The sequence below is a fragment of the Achroia grisella genome, unplaced genomic scaffold (genome assembly GCF_030625045.1).
Source record: "Achroia grisella isolate CSIRO2021 unplaced genomic scaffold, CSIRO_AGI_Agris_v1 utg295, whole genome shotgun sequence".
NCBI classification, from domain to species: domain Eukaryota; kingdom Metazoa; phylum Arthropoda; class Insecta; order Lepidoptera; family Pyralidae; genus Achroia; species Achroia grisella.
Window position 1 is genome coordinate 1,536,568 of NW_026712783.1, and position 22,190 is coordinate 1,558,757.

General features: G+C 32.5%; 1 protein-coding gene across 1 annotated transcript; it reads right to left on the reverse strand.

Moving 5' to 3' along the window:
- Positions 1-6,149: 6,149 nt before the first annotated feature.
- On the reverse strand, positions 6,150-20,129 carry LOC131843352 (glycosyltransferase-like protein gnt13). The gene is made up of 5 exons (XM_059191980.1): positions 19,984-20,129; positions 16,594-16,891; positions 8,765-8,878; positions 7,745-7,813; positions 6,150-7,223 (listed from the first exon to the last, which is right to left on the reverse strand). Exons 1-5 carry the CDS (start codon positions 20,127-20,129, stop codon positions 6,150-6,152), a joined length of 1,701 nt encoding a protein of 566 aa, XP_059047963.1.
- Positions 20,130-22,190: the final 2,061 nt, after the last annotated feature.

The following is a 22,190-nucleotide window of genomic DNA, read 5'->3' on the forward strand; positions in this document are numbered from 1 at the left end:
CATCTCAGCCCGGAAGACATCCACTGCTGGACATAGGCCTCCCCCAAAGATCTCCACGACGATCGGTCCTGCGCTGCTCGCATCCATCGCCTTCCAGCGAACTCGACCAGATCGTCGAGTCTTGCTGGAGGCCTTCCCACGCGTATTCCGGTAGCACCACTTACTGGAACTAATTGTATTTTTAAATCATCCATTAAGCCTAAATACATATTTTTTTAATAATATTGTTTATTTTCGCTTACGTATTGTGTTTTTAGTGATCTATTTAAGCACTGAATAAATATTTCTTACTTCTTTCTTTTTTCTATTAGAGCAGGCAGGATGAATGAATGAAAGACTTTATTGTTCCTCTCACACAAAGAAAATATCAATTATATAAATTAATAATTATGTATCATTATTGCATAGTATAAAACAAAGTCACGGTCGCTGTCTGTCCGTTTCTATGTATGCTTAAATCTTTAAAACTACGCAACGGATTTTGACGCGGTGTTTTGTAATAGATAGAGTGATTCAAGAGGGAGGTTTATAAGTATAATACATGTACACCCGTGCGAAGCTGGGGCGAGTAGCTATTACCAAATATAAAAAAAGAACATAATTACAATATAGAGGTAACAGGGCGGCCTTATCGCTAAATGGCGATAGGACGGACAGGAGTGATCAGATTAAGTCTGGTTGAGGCATAACAATTAGTTATTGTTAATATTGTTAAATAAACAGCAGGATCACTATACCATTTATTTTTATTGTTGATCTAAAACCACAGTATATTGTTTGATGTTCGGTACAACAGTATGTCAGGGGCAGTGCCTCTAGGCTGCTGGAGTTTCAAAGACTATTAACGGATAAGCTCACCTAAGTTCAAATTTTACTTTTAATCAGATGAGTTCGTATTTTCTCTGGGTTGAACTCAATCCTCTATCTAGTTAGACTTGCATTTTGTCTATCTATTACACGATATAGTCTAAACCGTATTTATTACACAATACAAGAATTATTGCGTTTTACTAAGTTGAAAAATTGTATTGTAAAAAAAGTATTGTATTTTTTTCTTTATAGAGGAAAGAATACTTATATAACATTTTTCATTGAAGCTTCATTTCTGTAAGTCGTAGCGTGATGTTATTTGGCTTATAGCTATTCTAAAAAAACTATTTAGTAATTTTTTTTTGAGTAATAATAACACTAACATCTATTAATAAGTTAATAATAAATTCTAGTAATGGTTTTTCAATTGTCTCGCAGTTTAAGACACCGCCTTGATGGTCGCAAGTTCGATTTCTCGCAAGGCAATTTAACTGACATTTTGTATTCATGAGTATGATTGTTTGTATTAGCAGGATGTTTTCTATATATATTATGTATGTACTTACAAAAAGTGTATTTAAGTATTTATATTATATATCTAGTATTTATACAACATTGCTTAGGTTAAGAATAGACGGCGCTGGGTTTATGTAAAAAAAAGAGTAGTTTCTTTGATTTGCGTGTTATACTAAACAAAGAGTTAAGTATAAAATGCTAATTTTTTTTCTTTTATATAGTAACTAGCGTTTCCCGCGACTTCGTCCGCGAAGATTTACCTTTATTTTTCTAAAAATTATTTGAAGCCTAAAGACGTAAAAATTATTTTGTTCGTCTTAATTTATTCGTTCCATTAGGTGATAGGTTCATACTAATACATTTACAGCCTCGGTGGTCTAGTGGTTTAGCACACAGCTTTACTATCCGATGGTCGTGGGTTCGATTCCTCGCACGGTACAAACATTTGTATTCATGAGTACGATTGTTTGTATCGGTCTGGGTATTTTCTATTGTATTTATTTAAAAAAAAAAATGTACCCATGTATTTATATCAGTTGTCTAGTACCCATAACACAAGCTGTGCTTAGTTTGGGACTAGATGGCGCTGTGTGAATTGTCCTAAGATATTATTATTATTATTATTATTTACATCCTGCATCATCCCTTATTTTATCCCCATGGGGGTTGAATTTATAAAAATCCTATTTAAGCGAACGTCTTCATCAAGCGAGTAGCTTCAATCTTTAATTTCAGTTCAATCAGTCGAAAATCTAAGAAGATTTTTACAAATTTTCATCCCCTATTTTATCTCTTTAGAGGTGGAATTTATAAAAATCCTTTCTTAGGAAATGCCTACGTCATACTAGCTTTAGGCTTGCAAATTCTCAGCCCGATCGATTTAAAATTGACAAAGTTTCATACAAACTTTTATTCCCTATTTTATTCCCTTGAGGGTAGAATTAATCAAAATACTTTCTTAGCAGATGCCTACGTCATAACATCTGCCTGCATGCCAAATTTCAGCCCGATCCGTCCAGTGGTTTGGGCTGTGCGTTGATAGATCACTATGTCAGTCAGTCACCTTTGAGTTATATATATTTAGATATTAGAACAGATTTTTAGATGCGTATACTCATTAGTCATTATACACTTATTTGTTTTCTAATATGGTCTCTGTAATATATAAGTAAGAGCATAGATAATATTTTTTTTTATTCCACAGATACTAGTCACGAAACCGTACAATAGTGTTGTACGTATTCGTGATCCGGCACTGCTTCTTTTGGCAGCACGCCAGATGTGAGTCAGCAGAACACCGTTGCATTGGAATAGTGATGTGCCTGCATTTAACTATCGATAAAATATAAAAGTAGGTACTGTCAAAGTTTTGAACGTCAAATTCATTTATAAAACTTATTCATGTGACTAGATTATTTATATAGTATTTATATATTATTTATACATATAAATAAAATTGGAGTGTCCGTTTGTAATATTGAAATAATCGTTTTTTACTACATGCATGTGAATATAAATACGGTACATATACCAAAATAACATTTTTTACAATTTTTGTCTGTCTGTCTGTCGGTTTGTTCCGGCTAATCTCTGAAATGGCTGGACCGATTGTAACGGGACTTTTTTTTTTATTACATTAGCTGCGTTACCTACTTTTATTTTAGAAAAATAAACTTAAATTCTACGCAGACGAAGTCACGGGTATAGATAGTTATTATATAAATATATAGATAGATAAAAATTTTATTTCCGTAAAGGCACAGTAATATAAAAAACAAAAAATAAAATAAAAGAAAGTATACATTATAATATTTAAAATTAATTACAAAGATATATTACTATTCTTTGCAGTAAAGAATATTTGATGAATTTTATGATGGAAAATGTGAAATGTTTCCCGTATGATATAAATTATGAGCGAATTTAATGGGGATTATCTAAAAAAAAAAACTATCTGTTGCCTTCAATTATTGCCCGGACAGAAACATAAATGTAAATATAATATATGACTATATAATTACCTCTTATATATAAAATTCTCGTGTCACAGTTTTCGTTCCCATACTCCTCCGGAACGGCTTGACCGATTCTCATGAAAGTTTGTGAGCGTATTGAGTAGGTCTGAGAATCGGCCAACATCTATTTTTCATCCCCCTAAATGTTAGGGGTAGTCCACCCCTATTTTTTTTTATTTTAAGGCAAAACAACGTTTGCCGGGACAGCTGGTAATATATATATAAACACATCCTTGTCTTCCAGATAATAATTTGAAAAAATAATCAGATTTTTTTCTATCATCATCATCATCTGCTTCTTCCTTATCCCATTTATTTGTGGTCGACGTAATATGTTTTTCTTTTCCATTCATCCCTGTTCGCAGTCATCTCGTTATTTACTTCTTTTCAATTTTTTTTATATTCATGTGCAAACATGTCAAATCGACAAAATGTTACATCACTACAAGAATTGTCTATAATCGACGAACCATAGACCGCAGAGGAGCGTTATCTTCAATGGTCGGTATAGAGTCTTGCAATTTTCTAGGGTTCCGCACAAAGATATACATTAGAATTGAAGTAAATAATATGTATATATGTATTATAAATTGCATGAATGCTAGTATTTTTTTATACTATTTATAATTGGCATATAAGCATACGGCTTATCTGATGGTAAAGGGTTACCGTAGACTATGGACGCCTGAAATACCGGGAGTGTTACGTGCGTGTAAACGATACTTAAGAGTCCTTAATATACCAATAACATATGTTGGTGGTCACTCTATTCTCCCAAATTTGAATTTAAATGAATCTGTATTATTGTAAATATGTACAACAAAAAATACGAGCTGAGTTTCTTCTCAGTTCTTCTCATCTCAAAATCCGAACTGACGGTAGATTTGACATATCTCATAAGAGTCTGTAATAGACCCACATGAAAAGATATTTTGAATTTGAATTTGAATTTGACGTAGCCTATGAACGCCTCAAACAGCATGGATGTCACGCGGCGCCATGTCGACACTTAAGAAACTTTAATATACTCTTCTTGAAAAATTCCATATTATATATAGTATAGTTGCTAGCTAATACATTTGTGTTGACTCGGATTCATCAGCTTTGCTGTTGATTTCCTTGTAAAAAGTCACAGACAGACGACTTTTTTCAAACTTTTTACGAGACAGTCTTTTTGGTCTATGATGGTCTTATCTAACTCTCATATTTTTAATGTATGATATCAAATGTTGCACCTAGGCGAGTGCAACGCAAATGGTTTACGCTGAAAGGACACCAGTGGAGGATGATAGGATGTACCTAAGATTAGATCTAGATCCGTGGCAAATATCCAGGAATTTATCACTATGGGCTCCACAGGGAAGTAACCGGCTCGAAGGACCAAAAAAACATGTATTAAATCAGGAGCGTTTTGTACTAATTGAATGAAAATTAGTTTTCAGGTTACAACCGTATATTGATCCAAGCTTAAAATACATATATCAATAAGGTGTAACAAAAACATCTTGTTAGCGCGTTGTAGAAAGTTATATGAATCAATACAGCGCCATCTAGTTGTACTAACATAAAACAATATTAACTTGAACACAGTGTATATCAACTTAACAAGGAATATTACTAGTTATGGGACATTAGTCTTAATTAATAATCCCTTCCCCCTACTTTATATTGATTGAAGGAGAGGACTGAAGCTCTCAACTGTATACAGTGACGGTCTAATATAAAAATAGAATAGAATAGAATAGAAATATTCTTTATTCAAATAAACTTAATATGAGCACTTTTGGATAGACATATGTTTTGATTCTACCGCTCATTCGGAACGCAGACTCATCACAAGTAGAATGAGCAAGAAACTTGCGTGTTGCTCAAAAGATAAAGGAAAAAATATATAATCTAATTAAATAAAAGCTAGCAGATGTTTTTCTATTGTGGATTCAATATCATACTATTCTGGTCGTACAAAAGCATATTCCTTTTCAAAGTGCAGAAAGCATCTTCCCTCTTTATACAATTATGACCACCATTCCGCGAACTGCATCAAGAAATTGAGCTTTTATGCAACTGTTCTTTTCTTTTATGTGGTATATTATATGTAGGTATCCATAATATAATGGTATCATGAAAGTGTTAAGGTTTTAAGGTCGATAGTTAAAGGGCTATGGGACTGAAAAAATTATCTGTAATTGAACGCAGATTTTGGAATTGAAAAATAATAATACATTTAGAAACGTATTTATTTTATTTTACAAATTAAATATACATAAATCTGTACAAAATAATGTATTTACAAAAATTTTGTTTTTTAGTTTTTGGCATCTTAACCTTATAAAAATATTAAACCATGACTATGATAACAGAAAGAAATAAATATGTGTATTGTGTATGCTTAATCAAGTGTCGAAAGGGTCGCATATAGTTGCGATTTCCTAGGTCTAAAGACATGTCGTCATATCTACATATATAATTGTTTGCATAAAAAAGACAATATTAATATTTTATTTTTATACTGTATAATTCTACACTTTAGTACGAGATGACTTTGATAACGATTATGAAAAAAAATATTGAATAAAAATAAAATAATAACTTAATAAATATAATTATTTTTTTTTAATAATAAAAAAAAATTATATTTGTTAAATATTCTAATTAAAAAAAAAATTGAAAAATGAAAATGAGAACAAGAGTCTATAAATTGAATGAAATGCTCTTTAAACTTTACGATAAAAAAAGAACACCAAAAACAGTACAAAATCAGCCAAAACATATACACAAACATAAATTGCAAATGCAATATATGAAAAGTTAATTAAAACTCAAATATTTATTTATCCTACTAATAAAACTATCAGATAAAATAGGCTTTTGTGTAATAGACGTAATTTTATCTCTCAAATGCGATAATGTAGATGCTAAATAACTTTTTGGTGTTGAAGATAGGAAATTGCTAGCTGTAGAAAATATTGGTAGAGGCGTTATAGTTACTGGTACACTATTCCTAATGTCAGTATAAAGTGTTGGTTTTGTTGTTCCTATTATAACTACATGTTCTGTTGTTGTGTCATACGGATCAGGTGTTGTTGACGGTACTTTAATTTCAAAAGGCACTTTATTTTCATAATTATAATCTGCAGTTGGCTGTACAGTACTATAAATATTTTTATCCAAAAATAATCCTTTCAACTCATCAAAACTGGGCCTGACTGTTGTTGGTACATATTTTTTATAATCTGGAACTATGATAGGTTTCATATCAGATGTTTTAACATTATGAAAAGCATCGTATTTACTTTTATGTGGTTCATAATCGTAGTTTTTACTTTCGTATTCTGTTGAAAAGTCATTATTGTAATATTCTTTCGATGCGTCTGAATATTCATTGTAATAATCGTTGGTTGGTGTTTTATATTTTTCATCATTGTCAACTTTATAATTGTCATTATTATAATTCTTACGATTATCGTTAATAAAATTATCACTATACTTATAATTATCATTATTTTTATAGTTATAACTATGACTGTACTTATCATTATGATTATTTTTATTATTATAATCATTATTATTATATTTATTGTCATAATTATAATTACGGTTGTATTTCTCATTGTAGTCGAGGCCGTGCTTATTGTTGTAATCATGTTTATCATTATAATGATTATCAATACCATTGCCAATTGTTTTATCTTCATCGTCGTATCTCACATCGGCTTTATAGCCATTTTCATCGGCTGTATACGAAACTATCTGCATTCTACCATCCGGGAGTCGAACCCTATACTCCCCACTAGTGGCGGAACCACTGCTATGTTGAGAGTGTGAGAAGTCATCACCAGTTTTATGATCTTTCACCGTATAGGAAAAAGCGTAGTTTTTTCCCTGAAAATAATTATTAGTCTTTAATATTATTAGCATAAATATATTTGCAATATAATCTGTATTGATTCACAACTTCAAGATCGATATTTTATGAGGATGTAAATTTATGTGTTAAAAAACCTAGGGCATCCATGATCTCTCTTTTAGTTTTTTCATTTTTTTTGTCATTAACCGATTATGATGAGAATTTTTTTTGTTGGTGTAAATAAATTTTGTGGTGAAACGCATTTTTTACTTAGTGGTATGAAAAATGTTTTACATTCAGACATGCTGAATATACTTAAAAAAATTCATAAGACGAGGAGATTTATTACAGACACAGTTGCCCCGACTTCGCACGGGTGTACATGTATTGTACATATAAACCTTCCACTTAAATCTAAAAACTGTTGCGTAGTTTGAAGATCTAAACGTACAGACAGCGGAAGAGATTTCATTTTATACTATGTAATAACGATACAGAGTTTATTTTATACTATTTATGATTAAACTGTATGTTATTATTCTTATACTAAAATTACCGGATCGGAGTTGTCATTATAATCATTGTCGTTTCCTTGATTTTTGAGTGAATAGTCCAGCTTTTTGACCTGGAATTAGACAATGGTATCACTGTTAAGTCACGAAATTTCTTAAAAGATTTAAATAAAATTAGTAACCCCTCCGATCGATCCCCTGTCCAATTCAAACAGGGACCGATGTTACGAAGATCTGAGCCGAGGTTCGAACCCCTAGCGGTGGCCTCAGACTATAGTCGTATCCGTCAGGCGGGAGATGGCCTTCAGCCGCTCCGTAAGTCCTTCCGCGGGTTTGGAGTGCCATCTGCACTCGCCCCCTACCGTCCGGTGAAGCTGTAAAGGCCAGCTCCGGCCAACAGCATTAGAGTAGTCCGAAAATAAATAAAAAATTAAATAGCAAGTTGCTTGGTGGCTGAAATAAATGAGAACTGCAATAGCCATGCAGACAGATTTTTAAAGTCATCTTCTGGTAGTAAATAATAAACGAAAATATCACTAATGTTGACTGTTGATACCATTGGTAGCAATGTGTCATTGCTCTGAAACCATCACGATAAATTCCTGTTGAATTTACCACGATTAGCTAACTCACCTGATCTCATGCTCATCCTCCACTGGTGCACCGCTAGAGTAAACCGTTAGCGCAAGCGAGTGTACCATTAGAATACATGATTATAAAAAGTCATATGCTATGTTATCATATTAGCTACTATATAATAATATCTCAGAACAATTCACACAGCGCCATCTAGTCCCAAGCTAAGCAGAGCTTGTATTGTGGCTACTAGACAGCTGATATGAATATACAGATACATTTCTTTTGTTAATTCATACATAATATATATAGGAAACACCCAGACCGATACAAACAATCATACTCATCAATGCAAATGTTTGTATCGTGCGAGGAATCGAACCCGCGACCATCGGTAGTAAGACGGTGTCCAAAACCGCTAGACCATCGAGGCCGTCTATATAATTTACCCAACTTCAATAAAGAGCACTTATTAGTATTGTACTTGCCTGGTGATCATAACGATTAAGTAACTTTAATTTAGATTTTCGTTGTACATTCAGCGCTTTTTGCTGCGCATGATCGGATAAAACTCTATAGATTGGTGGTAGCACGGTTTGACCCTGAAAGAAAGATAATAGTAACTATAAATGTATAAGTACCTATACTAAAACACATTCTATAATAATAATTTTAATATCTATATATAGTTCCGAGCTAAGTATAGCTTGTGATATAAATACTTAGATATACGAGTACTTTTCTGTAAATAAATACATAATATACATAGAAAACCATAAATGCAAACATCATACTCATAAATACAAATGTTTGTATCATGCAAGTAATCGAATCCGCGACCTTCAGAAATAAAGCAGTGCGTTAAACGGCTAGACCACCGAGATTGAGAAGTTGCCTATAATTATTTAATACTATTTTGAAAATAAAATCAAATCAGAAATCATTTATTCATGTAGGACATTTTAGCCGCTTATGAACGTCAAGTTTATTGTAATTAATATTTTTTCCCTACCGTCCAGTTCAGTATACAGATTCTATTGAGAAGAGAAGTTAAAAGTCTCTTTTTACAACACTTTTACATTGAACAACTGATTTAAAACAATAAAATAAATTTAGTTGAGTTTCTTGCCAGTTGTTCTCAATTGAATCAGTTGTTTAATGTAAAAGTGTATTAAAAAGCGACTTGTTAATGTAATAACAAGATTCTTGTTATTGTAAAAGTGTCGTTTTGAAAAACTGTTGCTTAAGGCACGTTGATATTGTAAAAGTCTGTTTTTAAAAAATCACTTGTTTAATGTTTCTCTCTTGATTTAATATGAATGATTTGATGGCTACCCGCCTACATCATCTCGCAAACAACAATTCATCAGAACAATCATCCAACAATACGTGTGAATGTAACAACACCTGTTTTCTAACAATAGCGTTGTAATCAATCATTATGTGAATGGATGAAAAAATAATATTCCCAAATCGTGCTAGGAGGCGGCAGATGAGTTTCAGATGCTGTGCGAATATGTTGTTTTTGAACATATACTACAATATACTCTAACATATACTAGTACATTTGATGTCGATACAAAAAACTAAAGATACATAAAAATCTATAGAAATAGTAATCTTATTATAATACTAGCTGCACCCGCGATTTCGTCCGTTTAAAATTTAACTTTATTTTTCTAAAGTAAAAGATTTTTTCTAAAATAAAAGTAGCCTAAGTTACTTCTTATTACATTACCTGTTAATTACAAGTCCCGTTAAAATCGGTTTAGCCATTTCAGAGATTAGCCGAAACAAATAGACAGATAAGTTTAATTATATGTATATTTTATTTGCTCTTTTTTTTCGTTTGTTGTTTATATTGTATTTTTTACATTGCACTGAATAAAATATTTTTCTTTCTTCTTTCTTTCTATAGATAAAAATTTAATTTTGGTATATGTACCATATTTATATTCATTACTAAAAAAATGGTTATTTCAATATTACAAACAGACACTCTAATTTTATATGTATAGATTATAAACGCGAAAGTATGTGAGTACTGATGGATGTTTGTTACGCTTTCACGCAAAATCTACTGAATGGATATTGCTGAAACTTTACAGTAATATAGCTTATCAGAATAACATATATGTTTAAAAGAGCAACACACAAGTTTCTTGCTTATTCTTCTTGTGATGAGACAGCTTTCCGAATAAGCGGTAGGTTTAAAAAAATGTTGACTATTCAAAAGTGCTTAAATTAAGTTTATTTGAATAAATGATTTTCTATTCTATTCTATTCTATAGCCTATAAATTTCATGCGAGTAAAACCGCGGGCACAGCTAGTAATAAATAAATAACCCTGGACAATTAACACAACACCATCTAGTCCCACGGTAAGCAGAGCATGTGTTATGGGTACTAGACTACTGATATAATTTAAAAAATGCTTATTTTTTATAAATACATACATAATATACATAGAAAATACAATCAATACAATCATACTCATGATACAAATGTTTGTACCGTGCGAGGAATCGAACCCACGAGCATCGGAAGTAAGGCGGTGTGCTAATCCGCTGGATCAGCAAGGCAGTTCAAAAAACTATCTGTCTGTCTGTCTCGCTTTCACGCCAAAATTACTGAACCGATTTATATTAAATTCAGTACACGGGTAGTCTAGACCCTGAGAAAGGACATAGGCTACTTTTTAATGCCAAAAAAGGGTTCTAAGGGGCTGAAAGTGGATGAAAGTTTATATGGAATTATTGTCATTTTTAAAACTAGAATTACATTTGATTAAATATAAATAAAGATCAGTTAGCGCATCGTGATAAATTTAGCAGAAATTGATCATTAAGATTTCCACGGTGGTTGAATGTGTATATTAGATATATGTATATGTACGTATACATATGCATGTATATGTATACATTTTAAATAATTATTTATCTGTATGTGTGTGCAACATTGTTATGTTAGTCAATAAATATTTTCTTTCTTTCAGAGAGAACTGCAGGTCAATCTGATATAGTACATTCTCCCAAAAAATGCCCTTTCTCCTTTATAATTCACAGTAACTAATCTTTAGTAATATTATAAATGTTAAAGTAACTCTGTCTGTCTGTCGGTCTGTCTCACTTTCACGCCAAAACTACTGAACCGAATGAAATTTACTACACAGATAGTCTAGACCCTGAGAAATAACATAGGCTACGACTATAGGGTTGTAAAGGGTTGAAAGAGGAGATATATGGTAGTATCGTCCTTTTTTAAGTTAGAAGATTGAAACTAATTTTTTAGGTAACTGTTGATTATATATAAATAAATATAACATTCAATTTTATTTTATATTGCCCGTGAGGGGATAAAAGAAAATAGGGGATGAAAATTTATTAAATAATTTTTCTTTTTTTGGGCAAGTTATATTCCATAATATATAATATAACATATTTAATATAATATAATATATTTATTTTATTTTTCTCCACAAAATCATACATAATATAGAGTGCTGCAGAGCCTTTGAGGCATGTAAAATTCTATGTAAAAATACAGATTTGTGGAGAACTGGTGCCTGTATTAGGTATCCGAAGAACCTGTATCACGGGTCACCAGGTCCCCACACTAGATCTTACATTAGATGAAGGATATGGCTATTCCATGTGGACGAAATCACGGGCACAGCTAGTTGTTTATATTTCTCATACTCAATAGGCACACTAATTTATACCTTCAGGCTATATAAGGCTTGTACATTCGTAGCATAAATGAAATAACTATCGTATATTGGCTCCATATAGTTAGATCAATGCAGATAAACCAAGTCACTGGAAACCGGGCACAATACGCAAAGGATGACCCAAATAGCCCCTACTGCAGCGGTTCTCAAAGTTCACTGCCACGGGGCCCACATATTGAGATGGCCGGGGCAGGGGCCGGGGCCCAGACATTAACAGACTAATGATGGAAAGTTGTAATCGATGCCTTTAGACAAGCAAACCAACACTATATTATAGTCATGTGACGCCTGTGTGAGTATTCCTCATGCATTATAATTTCTGAGGGTTATGTGTCATGGTTCTGTACCCTGTAATTTCACTGCTGTATAATAATAATAATATAATATAATAATAATAATCTCAGGACAATTCACACAGCGCCATTTAAACCCAAGTTAAGCTAGCTAAAGCTTGTGTTATGGGTCCTAGATAACTGATACATATACATAGATTTTTTTTGTAAATACCTACATATTATACATAGAAAACACCCAGACTGATACAAACAATCATACTCATGAATACAATGTTTGTGCCGTGCGAGGAATCGAACCCGCGACCATCGGTCGTAAAGCGGATATATCTAGACGGCGATGTGCAAAATCTAACTCGGCACATTCTCTTCTCTTCTCACCAACGACATTAGACTACGCAGTTTAACTTTTATACTATTATAATTATACACTAGCAGCGTAGGTATTAATTCTACATTTAGTGGTCAATGAAAGGACTAATCATTATTATTGACTTATTGGGTTATTAACCTTAAAAAACGACAATAAAAAACTGGATCGGATTTAAATCGATACAGGGATTACACTTCAGAATAGAAAATATGTTATCAATAAACGTTCGTGACCCACCAGTGGACCGCGACCTATAGTTTGGGAACCACTGGCCTTCTGCATTATATGGTATTCGATATAGAATGGTACATGAGGATTTGTTATTTTATTAAACAAGATTTTATAGTCTAAGGGATCATAATTTAAGATGATAGTAAGTAATTTTGATATATAATTTAAAATAAGACATGATATCGTCATCATTATATAGTATAAAACAAAGTCGCTGTCGCTGTCTGTCCGTCACTATGTATGCTCAAATCTTTAAAACTTCGCAACGGATTTTGAAGCGGTTTTTTTTAAATAGATAGAGTGATTGAAGATGAAGGTTTATATGTATAATACATGTACACCCGGGCGAAGCCAGGGTGGGCAGCTGGTAACTAATAAAATAAAACTTATACTTTATTCTTTATATTATTAATTTTAAATACTTTAATAGAGTTTTACTACGGGTAGGTACTGACAACTGATAGAAATAAACACGTTTTTTATTCAAATAAAATTTGAGCACTTTAGAATAGTCATACTTTTTTAATTTACCACTTTTTTGAAAGCTGTCTCACTACAGGATGAATGAGCAGGAACAAATTTAGTATTTTTAAATTAACTATAACTTTATGTTTTTTGTTAAAATATGATATTTGGTAGTTTTTATTCAAATACAAACTACCAAATAACGAATTTATTTCAGTCCGAGTCAATATTAAATACACAGCTCGTACATCTACGACCTCGGTGGTCTAGCGGTCTAGCACACCGTTTAATATATATATTACCGACCAATCGAGCAATCGAACTTAAAATTATGAACAACATATATTCGCGACCAATGTTATGTTTTTTATGACAAATTTTTATGTTTATATTTCTATCAATTTTGAATGTATTTTCTATCCATTGTTTGATTTATATCACACATACAGTCCACTCATTCTATCGTCCACATTTTGGTCCATCTTCGCTAAAAAACCAACCAACATATATAAATATATCATAACTTTTTTGTAGCAGTATTAATTTTCTAAATTGTATTTGTAATACATGAAGTCAAAATTGCGAGCAAAATGAGCAATTAATATTATAAAAAAACTCTATGTCGATAGTCGCATAGGGATGTACAAAAAAGTCGTTCATATATTCAAAATAAATAACAATAATTATTACCGTTATAAAACATATTCTAGTATTATTTGATAGATTTATTATTAATAATGACTAAATAAGTTATTCTGTAAGTTTTCGTTCTGTTATATTTAATTTAATTTGTACATCATTTGTCAAACCTAGAGTGATTTTCGTCAGTCATACTAATGTATTTCTAATGACGTATAATTAATTTAGTGAAACGAATCGAAATATTTAATAGATTTATGAAAATATTCAATACATTTACTGATTATTGATGCTATCAATATCAACATTATAATATCGTGTACGGTCGTAAATGGTACAATAAGTTACAAAAATTAAAAAAGTTTCTGACTTGACTCTAGCTTCATCTCATCATTCCCCACATCCACATTTATCCATAAAAAATGCTAAACTCTAAGGCAGGCATTGGTATTAGATACCACGAATAAATACTTTTTAAAAATAGTTGCAGTGTTAAATTGTTGGACAGTTCTTAGCAGTCAGCCCTTCAACTATTATGCATTTGTAAGAATATCGGGAATATTCCCGTAATATAATATGGTTGCATTCTATTTTGATTTATTCTTGTGCTATCTGTTATGTCTGCTTCCTAACTTTCTTAATTAATTTTTGATAATTTCTACTAAACACATACGACATATTTGAATACTCAGACAACAATGTCGCAAAATAGTTGCAGTTTTAAATAGTTGACAGTTCGTAGCAGTCAGCCCTCCAACTATTGTGCATTTGTAAGAATATCGGGAACGTTCCCGTAATACGGTTGTTTTTATTTTGATTTTGTATCTGCTTCTAGCTTTATTAACATAATTTTTGATAATTTGTAAGGATATATGAAAGACGGGAGATGAAAGATTGTATTGAAAGTATCGTTATATTTAAAGCTAGAAGCCTGAAACTTATTTTTAGGCTGTTGATTGATTTATATCTTTTTTTTGTCATTTTTGAAGCTAGAAGTTTTTTATTTGGCTTTTATATAGGTTAGACTATTAAATATTTTTTTCATTATTTTGTCAAGATCACTACTTTACGAGGACGAAGTTGCTGGTACAGCTGGTTTTTGATTGTTTCTACTTAATGATACGACACATATAAAGACGCAGGACGCAGACGCATTTGTTATAACATCGGGAACGTTCCCGTAATACAATGTGGTTGCATTTTATTTTGATTTATTGATATTATATCTTTTTTATCTGCTTCCTAACTTTATTAACTTAATTTTTGATAATTTCTACTTAACAACAACACATATATAAAGACGCAGGTAAAAACATTGTAAAATAGTTGCAGTTTTAAATAGTTGACAGTTCGTAGCAATCAGCCCTCCAACTATTATGCATTTGTTATAACATCGGGAACATTCCCGTAATACAATACGGTTGCATTTTATTTTGATTTATTCATATTCTATCTTTTGTTTCTGCTTCCAATTTGCGATCCTGTAGACAGATTTCTATTTAAATTTCAAACTAGTTGTTTTCGTAATACAAAACGGTTTTGTTTCATATTTGTACCTAATGTAAAAACAAAATCCGTACGAATATACTGGCCTGGTGTCCGTCTGTTCATCTTTTCATGACTAAATGGTTGAATGTATCTTAATGAAAGACGTGATTAGAGATTATTTCATGAGAACGGATAATAGGTTATTTATTTATATAGAAAAGAAGGTTAAGTCATGGTTACCTATAATATATAATGAATGAAATTGTAATAATATTTGTGTAGAGTTCCCATGGGATATAAAAGAATCATCCAAAGCGACTAATTATTAGAAAAGATTTCGTACATCTTAAGAAATAAATTTGAGGGTATCGGTGATGTAGCGGTTTAAACACCGCCTTATTTCCGTTGGTTGCAGGTTAGCTTCCTCGCACAGTACAAAGATTTGTATTCATGAGTTTAATCGTTTGTATTGCTTGGACTATGGGTACTAAACAACTGATATAAATATCTACTTAACTTGGAACTATGTGGTGCTGTGAATTGTCCAGGGTTATTATTATTATTCTATGTTTTTATATATATTATTATTATTATTACTTAAAAAAAGCAGTCGAAGTTATTTCTAAAAGTCAGTACTTAATATAGGCACTTACCTCATAATCATCATAATTTCTAAAACCATATTCGTCGATTTTCTTCAAAACATCATAGGTTATACCACCATCATCGTATGTAGCAGGCACTATAGTTGGTATAGGGAAATTGTAAGCTTTGTCCAGTATTCGGGTTCGATTCCTCGCACAATACAAATATTTGTATTTATGAGTGTATATATTTTTTATGGACATTATGTATATATTTAAAAAAATCTATTTATTCATATCAGCTGTCTAGTACCCATACCTTACCTTGGGTCTAGATGGCGTGAAAAAACAGTACAATTAACATAATGCCATCTAGTTCCATATTAATTTCATATCGTACTTTGATATTAAACAACTGATATAAATATCTACTTAGCGTGCGATTATATGGCGCTGTGTTTAATTATCCAGGGTTATTATGATTATTTACTTCAAAAAAGCAGTCATTGCTTACCTCATAATCATCATAATTTCTAACACCATATTCGTCGATTTTCTTCAAAACATCATATGTTATAGCACCGTCATCGTATGTAGCAGGCACTATAGTCGGTATAGGGAAATTGTAAGCTTTGTAATTCTTCTCTCTTGCTAAGTACACTGGCTTGTATACACCTTGAACCTGGCTCTGTTCAGCTATGGAGTTGTTCAGTTCACTTCTGGCCAGTGACTCGATGAGAGGCCGTGATGTTACGATCAGTGGTGGTCGGGGCGGAGGAGGGCCGTCATTTGGGAAGAGTATTGGTCCCTGTCTGAAAGTATAGATAGATAGATAGATAAAAGTTTTATTTGCGATAAATGGTACACAGTCTATATAGATTCTTCTTCTTCTTTCTTTTTTGAAACGTATTAGTTCTTGTTTGAAAGAATAGGTACATAGATAAAACTTTTGTTTGAGATATAGGGCACACGCACTATATTAGATTTTTGACTTTTTCATCCGTCATACTCGTGAAAGGGTGCTGCTTGTGGGGACTGGTCTGTTCGGGTTACGAACACTGATTACACTATTTGCTTATACAATAACATATGCTGGAGGTCACTATTCCGCAAATTTGATTTAAAAATGAATCTGTATTATTGTAAACATGTACAACATTGATTTGAAAAGAATATGAGCTGAGTTTCTTGTCAGGTCCTCTAATCTAGAAATCATTCCGCACTGACGGTAGATTTGACATATCATAAGAGTCTGTAATAGACCTACATGAATACAGATATTTTGAATTTGAATTTGTCTGGTTTTAATGAAATATTTATGGGACCAGGCTGTTAATATGTCATTGCAAATATTTATTTATATATTCGTTTGCATACAAAAATGTATAGATGGCGTACTTGATGCCTGATGGCATTCTCTACCAGGCGACCGTCGCGTTGATCAGAGATAATAACGCGGTGCAATTTAACATATAATAATATTATATATAAAGAACTTTTCAACACAGTACATGAATGTTGGAGTTAATAAACATAGAAATATAGAAAAAAGCAACTGAATTAAATGACTTATTTTTACGAAACCGAAAAAAGCTGAAGTTAACTTTTATACATTTCATGGTAATCTAGTTCGACGGTTGAAGTTTTAGATGAACTCAAAATTGCATTAACACTTCACAGTTAGTTTCAAAACTTGCATTATATGTTGTAGTTAGCGGTTACGACTTTCGCTCGGGTTATTGATTGGACTTATGTTTAATATTAGTTAACTTTTAGATTGGTATTTCTAATATGTTCTATATGGTAATAGTTGAACTGTGTATGCACAGATTAATATATATTTATATATGGTGTTGCTCTTTTAAATAAATGTTATTTTAAGTAAATAATTACACAATAACAACTAAAAGGCATGCTATGATCAAAATAGAAACCGCTACTCATTCATTCATAGTGAAGTCACATAATATTGCCAGGGCTTTGACGTTATTATGAACCACAAACGCTTCAATTTTATAAGCACTTTTATAGAGAAAATGTTTTATACACGATATATGGTTAGTGCTTCTTTAGACCTCATCCTAAAAAAAAAGTTACTCACCCTGAGTTACTTCTTTTTTTAGGATGAGGATGGGGATGAGGACAAAATGCTCTCATAGCTCCAACTCTCTTTAGTACGGCTTTTCACTTCCTGCGCTATTTCGTTCTACCACCCGCTTCCAGAGGTCAAGCTGGCATTATCGCGCAACTGGTGATAAACATTTCAAGCCGCTAGCGGCATTTACTTGTGGTATTTAACACGCACCAAGCAAAAATGCGGTTAATTAACCGTTAATAACGAAAAAGCAAAATGTAAATGTTAATAAATGACTTTGCATTTATATTGGTAACTCATTTACCAGATGGACCATCAGCTTATGCCATTGAAATTACTTTACAATCGACGGTCTCGGTGGTCTAGCGGTTTAGCACACCGCTTTACATCTGATGGTCGCAGGTTCGATTCCTCGCACGGTGCAAACATTTGTATTCATGAGTATGATTGTTTGTATCGGTCTGGGTGTTTATATATTAGATATGTTTTTACAAAAAAATAAATATCTAAGTATTTATGTCAGTTATCTATAACACAAGCTCTGCTTACCATGGGACTAGATGGCGCTGTGTTAATTTAATAATAATAATAATAATCTCAGGACAATTCACACAACGCCATCTAGACCCAAGTTAAGCTAGCTAAAGCTTGTGTTATGGGTACTAGATAACTGATACATATACATAGATATATATTTTTTTCGTTATACATATTATACATAGAAAACACCCAGACCGATACAAACAATCATACTTTTGAATGCAATTGTTTGTGCGATGCGAGGAATCGAATCGAGGAGCGAGGCTTAGCCGGTGACTATTGGAAGTAAGGCGGTGTGCTAATTGTCCAGGGTTAAAAAAAATACATGTAAAAAATCGTATTTTTGGTGTGAAAAGGCCCTTATCGTGTCCAGTAATCCATTAACAAGTAGCAATACTACTAATGCAAAATCAATATTACCGGTTCTCCAGATGGCAACGGGTAGTTAAATTTAACTGTGCTAAGTGCTTTTAAACGAAGAACATCAGTTCTGTACGGTCTTATTGTAAAATATAATTGCGATACGTTTTGCGAAGTTATTTTATTGAAAGGTGAGTGCTCTAACCGACTTGAAAAGAAGTGCAGTAGGTTAGGTAATTATCTGGTAAAGTCATCACCGATTTTGATGATACTTTTTGTAATGGATAGTATTGTTTCTATATACCATATACCATATACTTTGGGGGAGGCCTATGTCCAGCAGTGGACGTCTTCCGGGCTGCGATGATGATGATGATGATGATACCATATATTGATTCATAGTTATCACTTACTAATTTTTGTATTATGAAAATATATATGAAACCATATCACTAAAAAGAATCATAATAAATTAACTAGATGTAATCCTTGGTGATTACATGATGATCAATACTTTAGTTTCTTCACTACTATAAAAAACATATTTCCTGCATATCATGCACTTTTATACATTTAGTAAGATTCAAAGCTGAACCATAGTAATAGACATAATCTTTATTCAAATAAACATAATTTAAGCACTTTTGAATAGTCACATTTTTTTAATTCTACATCTTACCGGGATGCTGTGTCTGTATCCCGGCACAAGAAGAACGAGCAAAAACTTACGTGCTGCTCTTTTAAATAAATGTTATTTTGAGTAAATACACTTTAACAAGGATTAGGCACATGATAATCAACATAGAAACTGCTACGCACTCAATTTTTGTGCAACGCATGCCTAACCCTTGTTAATGTAATAAGGGTTAGGCATGCGACAAGCAACATAGAATGATGGAAGTAACTCACTTCGTTGGTTCAGCAGACTTCAATCCCTGCAGGCTACCAGCTTCATAAGCATGGTGATTGAAGTTCCTGGGGCCGAGGAGACTGGCTGGTGTGCCTACTTCTTCCGTGCTCACACTTGACATAAGCAGTAGTAAGAAGAAGGCCATCTTCAGAACCAGGAGATGACGTAGTGCTGAGAAACAGATATTCTTAGGTAACTCTTTCTTTAGGATTACTTTTTAATAAAACTGGACAATTCACACAGCGCCATCTAGTCCTAAGCTAAGCAGACCTTGTATTGTGTGTAGTAGTTGACTACTCTAGTCAACTAATATAAATACTTAGATATCTTTTTTGTAAATATACATAATATACCTAGAAATAATTAACACCTGGACAATTCACACAGCGCCATCTAGTCCCAAGTTAAGCACAGCTTGTGCAATGGATATTAGACAACTGATACTTAGATACATTTTTTTAAATAGGTACATGATATATATACATAGATAACATTCAGATCCTTACTTCCAATAGTCACTGGCTAAGCCTCGCTCCTCGATTCGATTCCTCGCATCGCACAAACAATTGCATTCATAAGTATGATTGTTTGTATCGGTCTGGGTGTTTTCTATGTATAACATGTATAACGAAAAAAATATATATCTATGTATATGTATCAGTTATCTAGTACCCATAAAACAAGCTTTAGCTAGCTTAACTTGGGTCTAGATGGCGCTGTGTGAATTGTTCTGAGATTATTATTATTAAATTAACACAGCGCCATCTAATCTTATGGTAAGCAGAGCTTGTGTTATAGATAACTGACATAAATACTTAGATATTTATTTTTTTGTAAAGACATATCTAATATATAAACACCCAGACCGATACAAACAATCATCTCATGAATACAAACGTGACGATGGCGAAACAGATGGCGCTGTGTGAATTGTCCTTAGATTATTATTATTATAATACAGATTAATTTTTAATTCAAATTCGGGAGAATAGAGTAATGGAAAGTTGGTTAAAGTTTGATCTATCCATGTTGGAAAGTTTGTACAAGATTCCCTCTAGTTACAGGAACATCTAGTTCCCTTCTCACGTTATTACATCATTTGCAATTATGATAAAGATCGTTAGTTTCTTTATTAATTTAATAACATGGTTGGAAGCGCTGACAAATCATCTGAAATAATACATCTATTGTTTAAATTACATAATGTATTCAATGAACAAAGTACATAGAATAAAGGTCTAATATTCAACCAATATTAGACGTTTCTATGTACTTTGTTCAATGCCTCAAGGTATTAAGTTCGCAATGTACACATTTATTCATGTATTTGTACATTGGTGACTCAAAGGTGACTGACTGACATAGTGATCTATCAACGCACAGCCCAAACCACTGGACGGATCGGGCTGAAATTTGGCATGCAGGTAGATGTTATGACGTAGGCATCCGCTAAGAAAGCATTTTGATTAATTCTACCCCCAAGGGGATAAAATAGGGGATGAAAGTTTGTATGAAACTTTGCCAATTTTAAACCGATCGGGCTGAGACTTTGTATGCATAAAGCTACTATGACGTAGGCATCCTAAGAAAGGATTTTGATAAATTCCACCTCTAAAAGGGATAAATTAACGCGAGTCAAGCCGCGGGCATAGCTAGTTATATTATAAACATGACTGTCTGTTAGTTATCTTTTTTCTAATAAATTGTATTAAGGGAACAAACATTATCATCTGTTTCTCTCTGATCCCATTTATTTGTAGTCGGCGTAATATGTATTTCTCTTCTATTCATCCATGTTCGCAGTCATTTCGTTATATGAGAATATATAACGAGATGACTTTCTTATCATATCATCTTTCACACAGTCTATCCATCTCCTTTTCGGTCTTTCTCTACCCTTACAACCATACATATTAATATGTAATATCTTTCTTAAATTATTGTCATCACTCCTACACATTATTTTGCCCATACCACGACAGACGACTCTTTAACCTCTCCGACACCGGCGCCACTTTCATACTTCCTCTAATGTATTTATTCATTATCTTATCCATCCTTCTCCTTTCACCATAGAAACAAAAACATCCTATTTTATTAAAAAAAAAAAATTGAACAAACTCTATAATTTTATTGAGTTATCTCACCCTTTAATAAAAATACATCTTACAAACGCAAGACGATTGACGGCAGACATAGGACTAAA

Bases quoted from the DNA above. Each gene is read 5' to 3' on its own strand.
- LOC131843352 (XM_059191980.1), bottom strand. From the start codon at position 20,129: ATGGCCTTCTTCTTACTACTGCTTATGTCAAGTGTGAGCACGGAAGAA. The intron at 8,879-16,593 runs GTAAGCAATGAC...TCTTTCTTTCAG, and splicing joins GAAATTATGATGATTATGAG to GGTCAAACCGTGCTACCACC. The intron at 7,814-8,764 runs GCAAGTACAATA...GTCTAATTCCAG, and splicing joins TTAATCGTTATGATCACCAG to GTCAAAAAGCTGGACTATTC.